Here is a 17,989-nt window from a genome sequence, read left to right as displayed (position 1 = left end):
CTGTGCTTGCTCTTGTTGATTAATGTTCAGTCCGGTTGCTCATTAAGTCACTTTGAAATCGTTCCTCCTCTCTGATCTCGTTAGAGATTCTCAGAAGGGTGAGCAGGTATTTCCTCGTAGCTTTTGCTCCTCGTAAATTAAGCTGCCTTTGCACTTGCCTTGTTTGATTAAATGCAATGGACACTATTGGTAATAACTCAAAATAATTGTAAGCATAAAAAATGACTTGGTAACAAGCAATGGAGAGCTGTTGATAGTTTAACACATTGTGAGAGGCGGCTCACTCTGAAGTAACATTGTTTTTGAGAAAGAGGTACTTTTTCACTCAAATCTGCATCTTTGAAAGCACACAAATTTGTAGAACAAGGGTGTTTTTTCTTTCATTATTTTTGTGCAAATTCGATGACCAATTGAGCCAAAATTGTTACAGGTTTGTTATTTTGTGCATACGTTGGGATACACCAAGTGAGATGCATAATAAAGGGCTTTAGTCTTTTATTATTTGAGTGACAAATTACCTCTTTCTCAAAAACTACGATACTTCAGAGGGAGCTGTTTCTCACAATGTTTTATACTACCAACAGCTCTCCATTGCTCGTTACCAAATAAGTTTTTATGCTAACAATTGTTCTGAGTAATTTCCAAAAGTGTCCTTTAATGTTCGGTTGCTCATAAAGTGACTTTGAAATTGTTCCCCCTCTCGGATCTCGAGATTTTCAGAAGATGGTGAGCATGTATTTCCTCCTAGCTACTGCTCCTCCTTGTAAATAAAGCTGCCTCTACACTTGCCTTGTATGATTAAAGGCCCTGGACACTATTGGTAATTACTCAAAACAACTGTTAGCATAAAAATTAACTCGGTAACGAGTAATGGGGAGCTGTTGATAGTACAAAACATTGTGAGAAACGGCTTCCTGTGAAGTAACATAGTTTTTGAGAAAGAGATAATTTCTCACTCAAATAATAAAAAACTTCAGCTGAAGCCTTTCTGAGGCATCTGTGAAAGCACACAAACTAATGCAACAAGGGTGTTTTTTTCCCCATTGTTTTCTTGCAAATTCGAATTGGGTCCAAATTTTCACAGATTTGTTACTTAATGCATATGTTGGGATACACTAAGTGAGAATACTGGTCTTTGACAATTACCAAAGGTGTCCAGTTTAAGTGACTTTGAAACAGTTCCCCCTTTCGGATCTCGTCGAGACTCTCTGAAGATGGCGAGCATGTATTTCTTCGTAGCTACTACTCCTTGTAAATAAAGCCGCCTCTACCCTTGCCTTGTTTGATTAACGATCAGCGTTATTTGCTCAAGTCTTGACCTTGAAACATCATCCTTCCCTCTCTTTATTGATTCTTGGGAAACTGACGAAGGCAATTTTGACAGAGACAATATCCAACGTTTTGGTTACGTTGGCAAAGCTAAACATTGACTTGCCCTCTTTGATTTTATGTTCAACTCCACTCGTATAGACTTTGAAAGCTCCCTTTCCTCCTATCGTAATTTATTCTTAAAGGCAGTGGAAACTATTGGTAATTACTCAAAATAGTTATTAGCATAAAACCTCACTCGGTAACGAGTAATGGGGAGAGGTTGATGGTATAAAACATTGTGAGAACAACTCCCTCTGAAGTAACGTAGTTTTCGAGAAAGAAGTAGTTGACGAGCTGCTGTGTTTTGTATTTTCTGCAGTCTGGTAATCTGTTTTTTGAGGAAGCCCATACAGTGTTGAATTATATAGGTCGTAGTGGAATGTGACGAAGGCATGCATGAGTTGTTTAGTCGCCTGTGGGTTTAGGTATTCTCTGATCCTGCGAGGTGGTAGACTGAAGTTCTAATAAAGTTTGAGATTTGGGGCTCCATAGTCATGCTGGCATCTAGCATTAGGCCGAGATCGTGTACCTTGTCAGCAGGACGTATGTGAGATGAGGGATGGTAACTTTCTCTGTTGAACAGACCCAAACACGATGAATTCGGTCTTACTTTCATTCAGCTTCAGGTAGTTCTCATTCATCCAGACCATGATTTCAGCTACACATGCCTCAAGCCTAGGTACCATACTAAACAAATCCACCCTTTGGGCTCTAATGATTCTAATGGAAATTTTTGCCTGAGTGCATTTGTACTTCATGTTACTATTTGCATTCTTTTTTTTTTCTGTTCCGAAAGTTTCCAATGGCTTTAAAGGAAGGGTCATCCTTTGTTATTTGTTCCATTGTAGTGCTGATTTATTGACACAATTATCCAAAATGATACAATAAAAGTCACCAGTCAAAGTTTCAGTACAATACAGTGTCAACTTGTTGAGGAAACAGCAAAACTCTTGCACAGTAATATCATTGAGAAAGTCAAATTCAGGTCAAGATTACAGCAAGTATCTGTGGGTATTGAGGGCAGCATTCATGCGGACACCGTGGAAATTGCCAAAAGCCACCTGCAGATGGTCTTCTTCTTCTTTTTCTTCTTCCTAGAAAAGTGCAGCCGTCAAATGATTGAACATGTACGCACTGCGTGTTTTGTTTGGAGAATTTGTTTTATTGATCTTATTCAACAGGGGTGAAATAATATTGTGGATGCTCTCTACCATGTACATCTTCATAACAAGTTGGCTTTCAGATATACAAAAATTACACAATTTCTCCAATTTGTTTTGGAGCACTTTTCCTTGGACTAAGCATTGAGGACTCCCCCCCCCCCTTTCATTAGAAGATAACATTCTTGAGTTGTTGAATTTAATTTTTTTTTTTTTTTTTTTTTTTTTTTCAAATGATATAAATTGATTCATTCTAAAATGTCAGTTTCAAATGTATTTATTTAGTTGTTATTTATTTGTCATTGTTATTATTAATTATTTTTCTTCATTTATTTTATTTTTATATTTTTTTCGGGGGGGGGGGTGGAAGTCTTCTGAAATTGTTTACATTGCAAGCAGAAACTCATATGGTTGTCCTGGTCGCTTATTGGATTCGCTTATTGGATAGCAAGCGAGAAACTTGAAGAGAGTTTTTATAATGTGATCAATTCACTATCTCTTCTGATCTCGTCTTCACTTTTACATCACTAGGAAAATGATTCCAGTCGCACCCTTGAGGCTAAATGTTGTTTCTACCGTCCCTGGGTCATTACCAAAGCATGATCCTATCTTTAAGGACCCCTCCACTGCTTTTATCAGAATATAACATTCTTTAGGTGTTGCATTTAAAATTGTTTTTTTTTTTTTTTTAAATATTGATGGATTCTAAAATGTTAGTTTTAAGTTTGTTCTATTCAAGAAATTTGTTTGATTATTTTTTATTTTATTTTTTATTCTTCTCCTTATTCCGATACCATTTCCATTGCAAGCAGAAACTAATGTGTGTTTTCCTGGTCGCTTGTTGGGCAGCGAGAAACCGGACAGTTTTAATAACGTGATCAGTTTCTTCTGATCTCGTCTTCACTTTTACAACACTAGAAAAATGATTGCAGTCTCACCCTAGAGGCTAAATGTTGTTTGTAGAGTCCCGGGGAGAAATAGACGGGGCCGTATGCCACAATGCCTCCAGCCAGACCGTCATGGACTGGAGTAATCTGATCCAGGAAACTAGCAACATCAACAGATAAAAGAAGAAGGGACCCCCCAAAAAAATGTGCTTATCAGCAGATATATTGTTGTCCCGTTGCTGTGGTAACGGGAGATCGAACTCAGCCGCAAGAGATGTTTCCATTTTGTGGAATGGATGTTTGTCTTTGGGGTAATCCGAAGATGTTATTTCAAGACAAAAGTGCACTTGTTAAAGGGAAGTAGCCTGGGCTTTTTGGTTGTTCAGGGTTTTGAGAAACTTGTTTTAAAAGCTGCTATTCATTGTGTTTAAGGGAAATATTAGTTATATAGTTGATGCGTGGTCATTTGGTTTCAGGGCTGCATAGTCCTTAAGAGTTTTGATAAATTCGGGAATCCTTGTGGCCTATGAAAAATGTTTGTACTCAACTTCATTTATGCTATTTGAAAACTCTTCATTATTATTATTATTTAATAGATGTAACAGATTATTATATTATTATTATACTGTTCCAGCATTTCATCCACTTTACTTTTGAACAAACCAACATAAGCCTTTTTTGAGATATGGCGGACACATGCCACAACACTATAAGGTTTGGATAAATTTGTGTGTATACACCCAAACCAAACAGTACACTACAGTCACGTCCGCCAAACCTAAAAAAGGCTTAAAGATGCTATGTCAGATTTTTGGCCCAAAACATTAAAAAATAGGTTTTTTTGAGTGAATGGTATTTCAAAGAGTATTGCCCGCTCTAACAAAAAAAAATTGAACTTTTACTTTTAATGGTCAGGAACCAAGACAAAAATTTAAAACGTTTCTTATAAAACACATAAGACTTGGCCATGTGATATATTGTCGGGATCCCGACAAAAACTAATTTTGAGCACTTTATTTCACTGCTACTAATAATTGGCGGACTTTTTCGAGCAATGGCTCAAATGAAAGCTTGTAACTTTCTCGACCCCCATCAAGATACCTATTGAATTTTAAATCAAATCGGCCAAAAATCTGACATAGCTGGCATCTTAAATGCTATTTGGTCTGGAAGAAATTTACTTAATATGCATTTTCTTTTTGTTGCATTGCCTGCAGGTGACGGCCCTCCTAAGGACGGTGTAGACACCCAGCCTCAGCTGAGAATCATCTCCAAGAATCTCTTCATCCCGGTCTGTGTCTTGGCCGGCTTTGCCATCATCTTCGCCTGGGTCTGCATCTTCTTCAACATATGCTATCGACACACAGGGTGAGATAATAATAATAATAAAACTAGGTTCTTGTATTATAAGTTATCACACGAGGGCGAGTGGATTACGGAAAGATATAGCGCTTAATTCTGTGTCCCATACCAAACGTGGCCGAAATATAGTGCTTCTGCGTCCCATGTCCAATAAAGCCGAAGGTCGAGTTGGATATGGGACACAGACGCGCTACGTTTTTCTGTATTTCCACAAGTGTGAGTGTAATAAGGATCAAACTTCAAGCAATGCATGTGTGATGATCAGCACAATTGGTCGATTGTCATTTTGAAACTGACGGATTATGGTCACCTCCTGCTAATCTAATGCTATATCTCTTTATTTATGATGCAATCAGCCTATGTTATGATTACATGTCACTCGTTCTCTCGTCATGAAGTCGCCGAGCGCGCATCTATCGCAAGACAAATCACTCCTCTAGTGACGCAATTGCATTCTAGCATGTTATATTTGATTGGGTGTTCTACCCTTGCTTCAAATACCACAAGTTAATATAGACCACTGGATATAGAAGAGCACAAGCTGCAGCTAAGCGTTATTGGAAACACAAATCATCGTGAAATTGACATTTAAATTGATATTACTGCTAATACAAGAATGAAGAAGTACAATGTATATGCTTTTTGTTTATAGTTACTGGCTTTTCAATTTGAGAGCACATCTATTTCCATTCATAATTGAATTAAGCTAAGCATCAGAGGCACTGGTCCAGGAGATTCAAGAGGCGTGTAACGGATACAGTGAACATGGATAGAAATGTGAAAGGCAATCCCTTGAATTTTACCAGTGTTTATGTTTGCCTTCAAACTCATAAAACTTTTCATAAATCATATATTGATATTTCTGATCTGTATATCAAAAACTCAAAATTCACCTATTTCCCAGCTTATGACCAAGGCCCAAATATTATAGCTCTGCTTACCATAAGCAAAGAATTTGCATTTGTAAGCAGAGAATTCCTCGCTTACACTAAGTTGGCAGCAAACTTTGGTTTGTGCACGTTGTTACTTCGCATTACTAGGTAAACTTCAAGCAGGGCCCACTTTTCTAGAGCTGCTTAAGCAGAAAATACTGCTTAACAATTTTCTGGCTGAGGATAAACAAGCAAGATACCAGACAAAAGGTGTATACGTTGCATGGCATTTTGGGCACAGAATGCGGCAGTAAGACAGAGCCATGAAATAGGGCCCTGTTTGTTTTAAAGAGTTGGTCTTTGATAAGTGTTTTAAAGATGTTTTAAAAGTAGAATACAATGATCCACACATGTTTGCCTCGAAATTGTGTGGTTTTCTTTTTACCTTGCAAACTAACACGGTCGGCCATTTATGGGAGTCAAAAATTGGACTCCCATAAATGGCCGACCGTGTTTGTCGACGAAGTAAAAGGAAAACCACGCAATTTCGAGCGATACTTGTGCGGATCAAAATATTCTACTTTTAAAGTATCTTTCTATATATGCATTTTATAGCAAACGGTTACAAACGCTTTTCAAAGACCAACTTGACCGATCCAAGGCAACGTGTTCCTTTAATGTATGGTCTTCTTTCTGTCCGTTTCATTTTGTGTTGGATTGTGAGAGGCTGAGTTCTATGTGGAGCGCCAAATAAATGCCCAGTATTGTATTGTTGTTAGTTATTTGTTAGTGTACAGGTGCTGCCTTTTATTTTTGACTGTATTTTCTCTAAGGATTTTAAAGATTTTTTAAATTGTTAAAACGCCCTAGCATGGTTCATGGATGGCGCTATATAAGTTTTCCTTATTATTACTATCAATTTTATTAACCTTTTCCGATCCACCTGTTCTCCTTTATAGCACCATTCTATATTATGTTTAAAGGCAGTGGACACTATTGGTAATTGTCAAAGACTAGCCTTCACAGTTGGTGTATCTCAACATATGCATAAAATAACAAACCTGTGAAAATTTGAGCTCAATCGGTCATCGAACTTGCGAGATAATAATGAAAGAAAAAACACCCTTGTCACACGAAGTTGTGTGCGTTTAGATGGTTGATTTCGAGACCTCAAGTTCTAAATCTGAGGTCTCAAAATCAAATTTGTGGAAAATTACTTCTTTCTTGAAAACTATGGCACTTCAGAGGGAGCCATTTTTCACAATGTTTTATACCATCAACCTCTACCCATTACTTATCACCATGAAAGGCTTTATGCTAAGAATTATTTTGAGTAATTACCAGTAGTGTCCACTGCCTTTAAGTAACATTGTTGACACTCACTGTCTCCACCTCTCTGCAGATATATCAGTTGCTCCCAACCTCACATTAATAACCTGACAGCCCTGGGCTGTATCATTGGGCTGATGAGTGTCTTCCTTATGGGACTTGACGGCCAATACGTCAGCGAGGAACAGTTCCCTATGGTCTGCAGTGTAAGTATATACACCTGTACATTACATTGAAACTGGCACCAGACTAAAGCCCAGTTCATACTTCCTGCGAATGCGATACGACTTTTGATGTCACAACTTTGCATCAGTTGAAATATGCTCAACTCCTGCGAAACATTCGCTGCGAAAACAGCCATGTGATGTCAAAATCCGTATCGCATTTGCAGGAAGTATAAACCATGTTACTCCCTATAGTCTGGTGCATCTCCCATGCGTGCTGATTGACCTGACTTAAGATACAGGATACCAAATGAAGACGGCAAATACTTTAAGCATAAACCACAACTTATTCACTGTATTGAACTTATTTAAATGTCTTTGAATACTACTTAAATACCTACTCAACTAAAAAGATTTTATCGTTTCCTCCTGTTTTACAAAACAAATTTGAGCCATCAATAACGTAAATACGTAAGTGCTGCTCTAGGCAGTTTTTCATTGTTTAAACCACAGAGAGTTATACTTTATGAAAATACACCAGAAAAAAAATTGAAAGAAATCCATATCATTGATCTAATGCCACCTTTATTCACTCAACTGACGTCAAAAGTAGAAGGTTTAAGTACCTGTAGGGTAAGATTAAGAGAAAATCAACGAAGAAAAGAAGAAGCACAAATCCTCTCATTCTTGATAATAAAAAGGATTTTTATAATCTTCAGAAAAGCGGAGGAAAACCCTGAGGGAGCGGAATAGAAAATATCCTCCCAAAAGGTGTCTTCATAATTCATCCACTTTCTTAAAGAGCAGGGCCCAATTTCATAGAGAGCATAAAAACTTGCTAAGCACAGAAAACTTGTGCTAAACAGAAACTGGTTTCAGCCAAAACTCTATAAACTTTGCATTGTTGCAATTGGTGCCCCACTCATTTTTTGCTCAGCAAACAAATTTGCTAAGCAGTATTTTCTGCTTTATGAAATTGGGCCCAGAACCCAAGTTCATGGATCTGCTTACCGCTGAATCTGCACTTGCGATCACCACTCTTTGTTTACAGGGCAAGTGCCAAATTTCAGCGCTATAGCTGCAAAGGCAAAGAATGCCTAGTAATGAGGACTATGTTTGTGCACTTGAAGCAGAAATGCTTGGCTAACCTGCGAAATTCCCTGCCTCCTTAAGCAGTGATTCTTTGCTTATGGTAAGCAGAGCGGCCGTAAGCAGAGCCATGAAATTCGATCCTGCTTGAACAAAAACAGCAACAAGTGATCTTTATTGAAATTCATTTAAACTGTTTTCTAACAATATGGAAATTGAGTTCACATGAGAGTAAACATATTCTAAACGGGAAAAAAAAACAATCATTTATGAATATCCTTCTCGGCTGCTTTTCAGCCCCATTATGTACATACCCATGTTACATCAATTGTTTAAAGGCAGTGGACACTATTGGTAATTACTCAAAATATTTATCATCATAAAACCTTTCTTAACTACGAGTAATGGGGAGAGATGGATGGTATAAAACATTGTGAAAAACAGCTCCCTCTGAAGTGACATAGTTTTTGAGAAAGAAGTAATTTTCCACTAATTTGATTTCGAGACCTCAAGTTTAGAATTTGAGGTCTCGAAATCAAGCATCAGAAAGCACACAACTTCGTGTGACAGGAGTGTTTTTTTCTTTCATGATTATCTCGCAAATTCGACGACCGATTGAGCTCAAATTTTCACAGGTTTGTTATTTTATGCATATGTCGAGATACACCAACTGTGAAGATTAGTCTTTGACAATTACCAATAGTGTCCACTGTCTTTAAAGCCATTGGACACTTTCGGTAAACAGTATTGTCCAAAGGCCCACACTTCGTGTATCACAACTTATATATAAAATAACAAACCTGTGAAAATTTAGGCTCAATTGGTCATCGGAGTCAGGAGAAAATAACGGGGAAACCCACCCTTGTTTCTGCACGTTTCGCCGTGTCATGACGTGTTTAAAGTAAATCTGTAATTCTCAATATCGAGAATTTATATTGTTTTCATGTTTTCGACTCTGCGAAACATCAGGCCATTTACTTTTTTTTTGGGGGGGGGGGGGGCCTTTAAGGTTTTGCTATGTATATGTAAGGTACTCTTTGGTCATGTTCTTGTTTTTAATCAAATCATTGAAGTATGAGTCGAGTTTAGGAGTGGAGGGGAATTTCATTGCTATCTCTCACATTACAAGATTTAAGATAGAAGTATTTCTCGAGACAATATCAAAAATATCACGTTTCAATAAGTAAGCTGTCAGTCCAGGTAAAAATCGTACATTTATCAAATTGTTTTGTCATTACCGATCATGTTTCGTACCCTTAAACAATTTTGAAAAGGGTTTTATCTTATAATGTGCTTCGAAAAGAAATCCTTATCCGAAAACCAATCCATTGTACCTTTACTAAAATAACTTCTCCACGGTTTATTAATTCCCTGCGGATAGCCAAAGAGTAAGGTGTCTCCTCAACTCTGGTCTTCAGACATAAGTTTTCTCGATAATAATGTCGTCGCCGTAGTCAGAAAGACGAAAGGGCAGGGTTGAAAGCTCGGTTCGGATTACTCAAACAATCTGCGACATTAATTATCAGATTGGCAAAGGGACTTTGTTTGATCTGATTTAAGTCAGAAACGTGACTCATCCAAATATGTTTTTGGATGCGCATGCACGGAGCCTGTCTAAGATGCACTGTTAATTTAAAAACAATTTTTCTGAGAAACTCGTTCTCCAGTGGGTAGTATGAGTTTTCCTTTCTTTTTTTTTACAGTCAGAAGCCATACAACCGTTAACTGCCGTGTAGCCAGGGAGTTAACGGTTGTATGGCTTCTGACTGGCACCCCTGAACAAATATATTGCAAAATAGGGACACCGCCAACATAGAGCTAGATAGCTCAGTTGGTAGAGCCCCGGCACGTTAATCCGGAGGTCGTTGGTTCGAATCCCACTCTGGTCAATGCTTTGTTCAACCCCTAAAATAAAAAAGAAAGTACCTACCAGTACTAATCCACAATGGTGTGCTTCCCCTTTGAAATCTTGACCTTGCCATCATGACAGTTACCTTTCCAAAATAAAATGTGAATCTTTCGGCGCTTTTATTATATTACAAAATTTGTTTGTTATAAACTATTTTATATTTCCAATAAACAATTATTTGTTTTTACCTCCATTGATGGGCTATCTTATAATATGCCAGCTTGATAGTCCAGAGGTTACAGGCTCAAATCCCACTCTGGTCAATTGTTTTTGTTCAATCCCAATTTAGTTTAAGTTTACCCAGTCAGTTTCCTTTCAAGATTGATGCACGGACGCTTGGAAATTTACACAGTGTATGGGTGTTTTTGTTTGGAGGGAGAATAGCTCCCGTGATACGCACGCGTCACACACCGCGACTGATGCCACGCTCACCATGTTGGTAGTCATTAGGTTTATGTGTAAACGCCGCATCACCTAAAATGCTCACTTCACTGAATAACATACGTTCTATTTCTGTGGTCAATACGCACAAATTTACCACAACTTTACAGTGTTGTAGCATTGTGTCCGCCATATCTCAACAAGGCGAATTGTACTTTATTAGCAAAGGATTACAATTCAGGAAACAATGCATCATTTTCCCTTCATTGTAAAAAGCTGTGAGATTTTTAAGCAGCATTTTACACTGTATGCTGTGTGCCCTTATACAAATTTGTATCGCTCATTTCATAATCACTATACCTTATGGAGATCAGGGCCCAATTTCGTAGCGCTGCTTGGCGGCCGATTTTGTGCTTACTGTGCAATTTCTATTTCATAGCGCTGCTAACCGTAAGCACACGAAAATAAATGCCACGAAAATAAATGACATCACAATGCAAATCCACGGTAAACAAGCAATATGGCCGCCCAATTTTTCTGCTAACCTGTGAAATACGCTAAGGCTTAAGCAAATTCTTCTGCTACAGTAAGCACGCAAATTTGCTTACTGTTAAGCAGCGCTATGAAATTGGGCTCAGATAAAAACAAAATACAGAAAAGGGTCTCCAAAGAGAAATGCTAAAGAGGCATGGGTTGTTCCACAAGCAATTTTGTGTACAAAGTCTAATAGAGGTTCTTAACTACAGTGACAAAGGAAAGAACTATGTCTCTACATGGATGCATAGAATGTGTGTTTCTATTTGTGTGAAATTTCGGGCAAACCAACCCCTCTGCCCCCCCTCAACATAAGCGCTTCTGGTCCATCGTTTCTGCCTATAAATTGTATAAGTTCAGACTATATTTATTAACAACAGATTAACCATCAACGATTTGTTATTTCAAACCTAGGATGATTTCGTTTGAATAAAGCCCCGGTGTCAACTCGGCCGAAATAATCAAAGCAACCCATGGTTAGATTTAATTGGAGAATGATGTACTCTGCGGATGAATTATTTATCCATTCTCCGGGATCCGGCTCAAATGGCGCGGAATTAATCTCCCCACGATTTTTCTTTTTTTAAGAATGATAAAAATCTGATCCATCGAAGAAGAAGAGGAAGAAAACAAAAATGCAGAGGAAAAGATCTTTAATGAAATTACCTCATGGTCAATTGAACTATTTTGCGACCCCCCCCCCCCCCCCTTCCTCCGTCCCCGGTAAAGAGAAAAACAGGAGAGTTTTTTTTTTAAAGAAAGAGGTAGAGGGTTTAACATGTTTGTGTGCGCATATTGAGTTTGTCTCAGACTTACGTGTTCCGGAAGAAATTGGCGTCACTAACAACCAACCATTGATTAAGCTGGCATGTTCACCTGCATGTAGTTAAGCCGCTGGCATTTTTGTTTTTACTCCTCTTTATTTTTCATCTTTTTTATGCAGACCTCCAGGTTTTGTTTGTCCCCCTATCCTATGTCTTGAGTTTCCCCCACTGCCAATCAGCGCCCTTCACCTTGTAAGAAAGTACTGCCATCGGGTATATTTCCTTAAGGGGTGGAGGGGAGCTTATTTTATAGGACATTGAACCGAACCTGTTTTTATAGTTCATTAATAGTTTATTACAAATTTTACGAATCCTATTCCAGCATCACCAGAAGTGCAAGTAAATAGAAGGTAACAAATATAATGATAATTGAGAAAGCACCATGGAATAACAACAAAGAGTTAAAAAAAATTAAAAATTAGAAGTTAAATTAGTAACCTTAAAAGTTATGCAAGAACTGTACAAACGGGGAGGGGGAAAAGGGAAAACCCAATTAACAGAAGCTAATAGCTAGTATTTTGCCATGGAATCTAATTGTTAAAAGTAGGCTGAATTTTTTGCAAGGCCAAACTTCAATAAGCACTAAAAGTAGCTAAGCACAACAAAATTATAGTTACCAGAATAAGGTTACCAGCCAAACTGCCATGTCACATGTACAGTTTATGACTGATATCCTGTTCGTTTCCGCTAAGCAGACAATTGTCAATAATCTCTGCTTAAGCAGCTCTATGAAATAGGGCCCAGTCCTGTGGTCTTGCTAAGCAATCTATACCAATGACCATCATTGTTTAACAGCATTCCGGACATCAATCCCTGAGCGGGGGAAATTCTTGCACTAGTCAGCTTTACAAATAAATCATCTCGGTGTAGACATTGAGCGTGACTTTCCGTCTCTCTCGTGAACCAGGGCTCACCTGATGGAATACATTCACAAGTCAATTGGTACCTATCGAATTACGTCTCATCTAGCTCATCACAAGTATTGTGATGCTGTATTGGTGTGCCCTGCATGAATATAGAGGTCAGCAAACACGGATCATCCCCCCCCCCCCCCTAAGGGATCTTTGTCCGTGTTTGAAGCCAGAATTCAGGTGTCCGATCTTTCCATTATATCATTTACAATATGCTTTGCGTGGGAATGAAAATGCTAAACCCGATTCACTTCACATGATCTTGATGCAAAATCTTGTTTCTGTACAAAAGTTAGTCAGCTTTCTTTGGGTTCAAAGTTTTTGTTTTCAAAATAGTAAGCAGACTCTGAAACGGCAGTTTGAAAAATAGTGCAACTACAATCTGGATTTTCTCCAAAAAGGAGATTTTTCTACGAATGGATTTGCGTACTAAAGTCAAGATCTTAAATGAACATTACAGAATTGGTTTTGATGCTGGCAGTGTAAGCACTTTATGTAATCCACCATATACATAAACTGACAACCTGGGTCATGACAAAATAGTGAAAAACTAGATCATTTTTCTCATCAATTATGACATTTCAGACAGAAATATTTCAAGGGATGTTTTCTACTATCATCATCATTAGAACGTGTAAGTTTTATGTAAATCTGTGATCTTCACGATTTTTGTTTCTTACCAACTCTGTATAACGCTCCTTTAAAATCAGTCGTCTTCAGAACGGGAGCCAGTGGAGGGACATGATGAGAGTTGGGATCAGGCTTTCATACTTCCTTATTTTTTGTTACTCCTTACAGTCGGTTTCTTGGCTTCTTACTATTGCGTTCTCTCTGGGCTACGGAGCCATGTTCAGCAAGATCTGGATGATGCACAGTCTGGTCACTCAGGAGAAATCGGAAAGTGAAGACGGACGAAGGAGGAGAAGGAAAATCAGTTTACAGGTGAGAGTTATGCCATTAACATTGTGAGGAGTCTGAGTCTTACACAGCATGGTTATGTGTTGGGCCGCTGTTAATGGACCGAGTACCAACAAATAATTGCTTCACAGAAACTGGTTACCAGCCAAAATTGTATAAAGGTTATCTCTGTAACTAGTGGCCCACTATTATTGTTTGCATAGTAAAGAAATTTGCTATGCAGTGTTTTCTGCTTAACAGCTTTATTGAATTGATTTTACGAAGCAGTAAGATTTATCTTAACTGTATAGCTTTGTAATTTTAGAAAGGTAACTCTTCATTCAACATGCGTAAGTGTTTTTAACGCCTACTCATGGTCGCACACATTTGTCAGGTTTGTGCTTGACCGAGTCACAAATTCATTTTTCATAGAACTTATGTTCTTGATATCAAATAATAAACCATAAGGAAACTGATTGGGTAAATTTGAAAAGCAGCTGAGCGTAACAGATAATGCTTACCAGAATAGCATTACCAGCCAAACTACTATGTTGCATAAACAATTTATCACTGGTATCCAGCTCATTTCTGCTTAGCAGACAACTGTTAGGCAACATTTTTTGCTTATAAGCAGTTCTATAAAATTAGGCCCACAACTTAAGCGCTCTGATGATTTTCCTCTATAAACAGAAGGTAGAAGTGTGGAAGATGAACTTGATGACAGGTGTCCTGCTCTAGTCGAAGACTTCAAACTTTTGCTTACCAGAACATGGTCACCAATTAAACTACCATGCCAAATACACAATTTGTGACTGGAATCCTACTCATTTCTGCTTAGCAGACAATCGTTAGGCAACATTTTCTGCTTAAGCAGGTCTATAAAATTAGGCCCCCAACTTAAGCGCTCTGATGTAATTGTTCCTTTCTATAAACAAAAGATAGAAGTGTGGAAGATGAATTTGATGATAGGTGTCCTACTCCTAGTGGACATTGTTCTCTTGACTGTGTGGCAAGCCATTGACCCAACGTCTGGTAGAGGACTTCAAAATTGTGACTGGTATCCTGCTCATTTCTGCTTAGCAGACAATTGTTAAGCAATATTTTCTGCTTAAGCAGCTCTATGAATTTGGGTCCGTAACTTTTGAGCTCTCTGATGTTGTTCCTCTCTGTGCAGAAAGTAGAAGTGTGGAAGATGAATTTGATGATAGGTGTCCTACTCTGGTAGAGGTAAATTTTGCTTAACAGAACATGGTTACCAATTAAACTACCACACATACACAATTTGTGACTGGTATCCTGCTCATTTCTGCCTAGCAGACAAGTATTTGACATTATTGTCTACTTAAGCGGTTCTATATGTTGTTCCTCTCTAAACAGAAAGTAGAAGTGTGGAAGATGAACTTGATGATAGGCGTCCTACTCCTAGTGGACATTGTCTTACTGACGGTGTGGCAGACCATCGATCCACTGTACCGTCTGGTAGAGGACTTTGCTAAAGAAGAAGTTTACGAAGAAGACTTGGAGATCCAACCCCAGCTGGAGCACTGTGAGGCTACACATTTACCCATCTGGTTGGGTAAGTGGAATTTTTCTGACCTATCTGGGTTATTCTTAGACATTGCTTTAAAGGCAGTGGACACTATTGGTAATTACTCAAAATAATTATTAGCATAAAAACCTACTTGGTGACGAGTAATGGGGAGAGGTTGTTGATATATAAACACATTGTGAGAAGTGCCATAGTTTTCGAAAAAAAATTATTTTCCACGTATTTGATTTCAAGACCTCATATTTAAAACTTGAGGTCTCAGTCCAACCATCTAAATGCACACAAATTCGTGTGACATGGGTGTTTTTTTCTCTCATTATTATCTCGTTATTTTATGCATATGTTGAGATACACCAACGCAACTGTGAAGGCTAGTCTTTGAAAATTACCAATAGTGTCCACTGCCTTTAAAATTGTAAGTAACTTTTAACCACTTCACTTTCGCCAAAAATGTTGGAACCCACATCCGAATGGAAAATTTCAGAAATTTTTAGAGCTTCTTGAGTAGTCACTTTCCTTCAAAAACCTCATCGACAAAATGAAATCTTGACTTTACTCATTTTTGCTTTAATCAAGTCACAAATCAAGTCCCTTTTTAAATGTAATAATAATAATAATAAGCACATCTACTATCTACTTTTGTGGTCTGCCTGCTATATTTAAAAAAAGATGATAAGGCACAAAATCTTACTTAACAAATTTCTACATCAAACGGTCGGGAACCAATCAAACACAATACACATAACATGTTTTTTTTTCTTTTCTTGTAACCTTATATATTTGGTTTGCGTTAACACCATGTGTGTATCAACTTGCCAGGTAGAGTTTGTTCTTAGAGAACTGTCTTGCTTTATTCTACTACCACGGAGTACATTGTTCGGGTGTTCAGGAGACTTCTCAGTTCTGAAAAGAACTGTCCTGCTTATTAACTATTAACTGGGCGGATGGTATAGAAATAGGCTGGGACTACTACTTTAGCTTATATGATCGTAATTAACTGTACTACCGTGGAGTCAGTTCTTGGATTGGTCTCAACGTTTCGACTAGCTTGCTCTAGTCATCGTCAGGAGACTTTATGCTAAGCGAGTTTTAGTGCACAACAAATTCTTCGGCATCGTCAGCTCTATGAAACAGTACCCAGGATAAAAGCGTTCGCTGTCGATTCCAAATGTTTTTGTATTCATCGAAAGTGCAATGAGTGTTCCATCCCAGCGCATCACAGTCCAAACATTATACCACATGCATACTGATCGGACGATGTCTTTTCAAATTACCATAATGAAAACATTCCTGATGTGCCTCGGACACATTAAGAAAACAACGACACACTCATAATTAGTCAGATATCTAGGTTGACACAGATTAAAAATAGCACTCTATCCAAAAACATTACACCAATTTTTTTTTTCTTTAAAGACACTGGACACTATTGGTAATTGTCAAAGAAAAGTCTTCTCACTTGGTGTATCTCAACAAATGCACAAAATAACAAACTTGTGAAAATTTGAACTCAGTTGGTTGTCAAAGTTGCAAGATACTAATCAAAGAAAAAGATTACCCTTGTCACACGAAGTTGTTTGCTTTCAGAAAACTACTTCTTTCTCAAAAACTACATTACTTCAGAGGAAGCCATTTCTCACAATGTTTTATACTATCAACAGCTCTCCACTGCTCGTTACCAAGTAAGGTTTTATGCTAATAATTATTTTGAGTAATTACCACTAGTGTCCACTGCCTTTAAAGGTATTATACAGTACTAGTAGAGCTGAATAAAATAGTTGTGATCAACCACATTTGTGAAACAACAAACCTGAAGAGAGAAAAAACGTAATCTTTTGTGTCAGTCAAGAGAAAATAGTAATAGATCCATGCCAGTTTTTTAGCAAGTAAACTCATTGTCCTTTGTTCTTGTTAACAACCGAAATCAGCTGTTGCAGGTTTTTTTTTTTTTTTTAAGATTCATTTTCTCGAATATTTCAGAGGGAAATATTTCACAGAAAAAAATGGTTCTAGTATGAACTTCATAATCAGTAAGCTATCAGACCTGAATTTTTTTTATTCTTACCAATTCTGTATAGTATCAGAAATGATTTGTATATAGTGCCAAAATCAACAACAAAATCAACATCAAAGGCACTCAAGACAGTTACATGAAATTAATTACAATACACTTGCTAAAAAAGATAACATTTGAGCAGTTTCTTAAAAATAAGAAAAGTCTGAGCATCCTTGATTTGATGTGGAAGAGTGTTTCATTCTTTTGGACCAGTAGAGTACCTTTAACCAGAACTGCTCAGAAATCTGTTGGCCTTATTTTGTGTTATCATCACGGGAAGAACTTCTGCCGTAGATTGGCCCTGATCATGTGACTGCCCGCCTCCCCCTCCGAGGTCTTACGGGGAAAACAGCACTTTGAAAGTCAACACTCACTCATTCGGGGAGAGTCAGAATTAAATAGGCCATGGGGTAGCACTCCATGTTTGACCTATTTATGTACGACGCACATAAGTTGACACTGATATTTTTGGAGGGCACTTGTCCGCTGCCAATTGTTTGGGCAGTGTTTAAGGTTGCAGGATCCCGACCGTCAAGATTGACTTGAATTACCCGACGGTTGAACATTCTTCTATAAACAAGCATGAGTGGCGGGCATTACGCTATCAGACAGGGGATTTTTTAGTGGAAGGGGTGATTTACATGCAGCATTTATTTACTTATGTTCTGGAGGGTCGTTTTGGGATGACTTGAAG

General features: G+C 37.9%; 1 protein-coding gene across 1 annotated transcript in view; it reads left to right on the top strand.

Annotated features, from left to right (window-relative positions):
* Positions 1-17,989, top strand: part of LOC117303345 (gamma-aminobutyric acid type B receptor subunit 1-like) — a 40,738-nt gene that overhangs the window by 17,408 nt on the left and 5,341 nt on the right. Inside the window, exons 3-6 of the mRNA XM_033787512.1 lie at positions 4,636-4,786; positions 7,055-7,187; positions 13,592-13,735; positions 15,068-15,266. Of these exons, the coding sequence (XP_033643403.1) occupies positions 4,636-4,786; positions 7,055-7,187; positions 13,592-13,735; positions 15,068-15,266 (627 nt within the window). The remainder of the gene's footprint in view (positions 1-4,635; positions 4,787-7,054; positions 7,188-13,591; positions 13,736-15,067; positions 15,267-17,989) is intronic.

Source organism: Asterias rubens, chromosome 19, assembly GCF_902459465.1.
Source record: "Asterias rubens chromosome 19, eAstRub1.3, whole genome shotgun sequence".
Lineage (NCBI taxonomy): Eukaryota > Metazoa > Echinodermata > Asteroidea > Forcipulatida > Asteriidae > Asterias > Asterias rubens.
The sequence above is the reverse complement of the archived record's forward strand: the minus strand, read 5'-3'. Positions and strand labels throughout refer to the sequence as shown.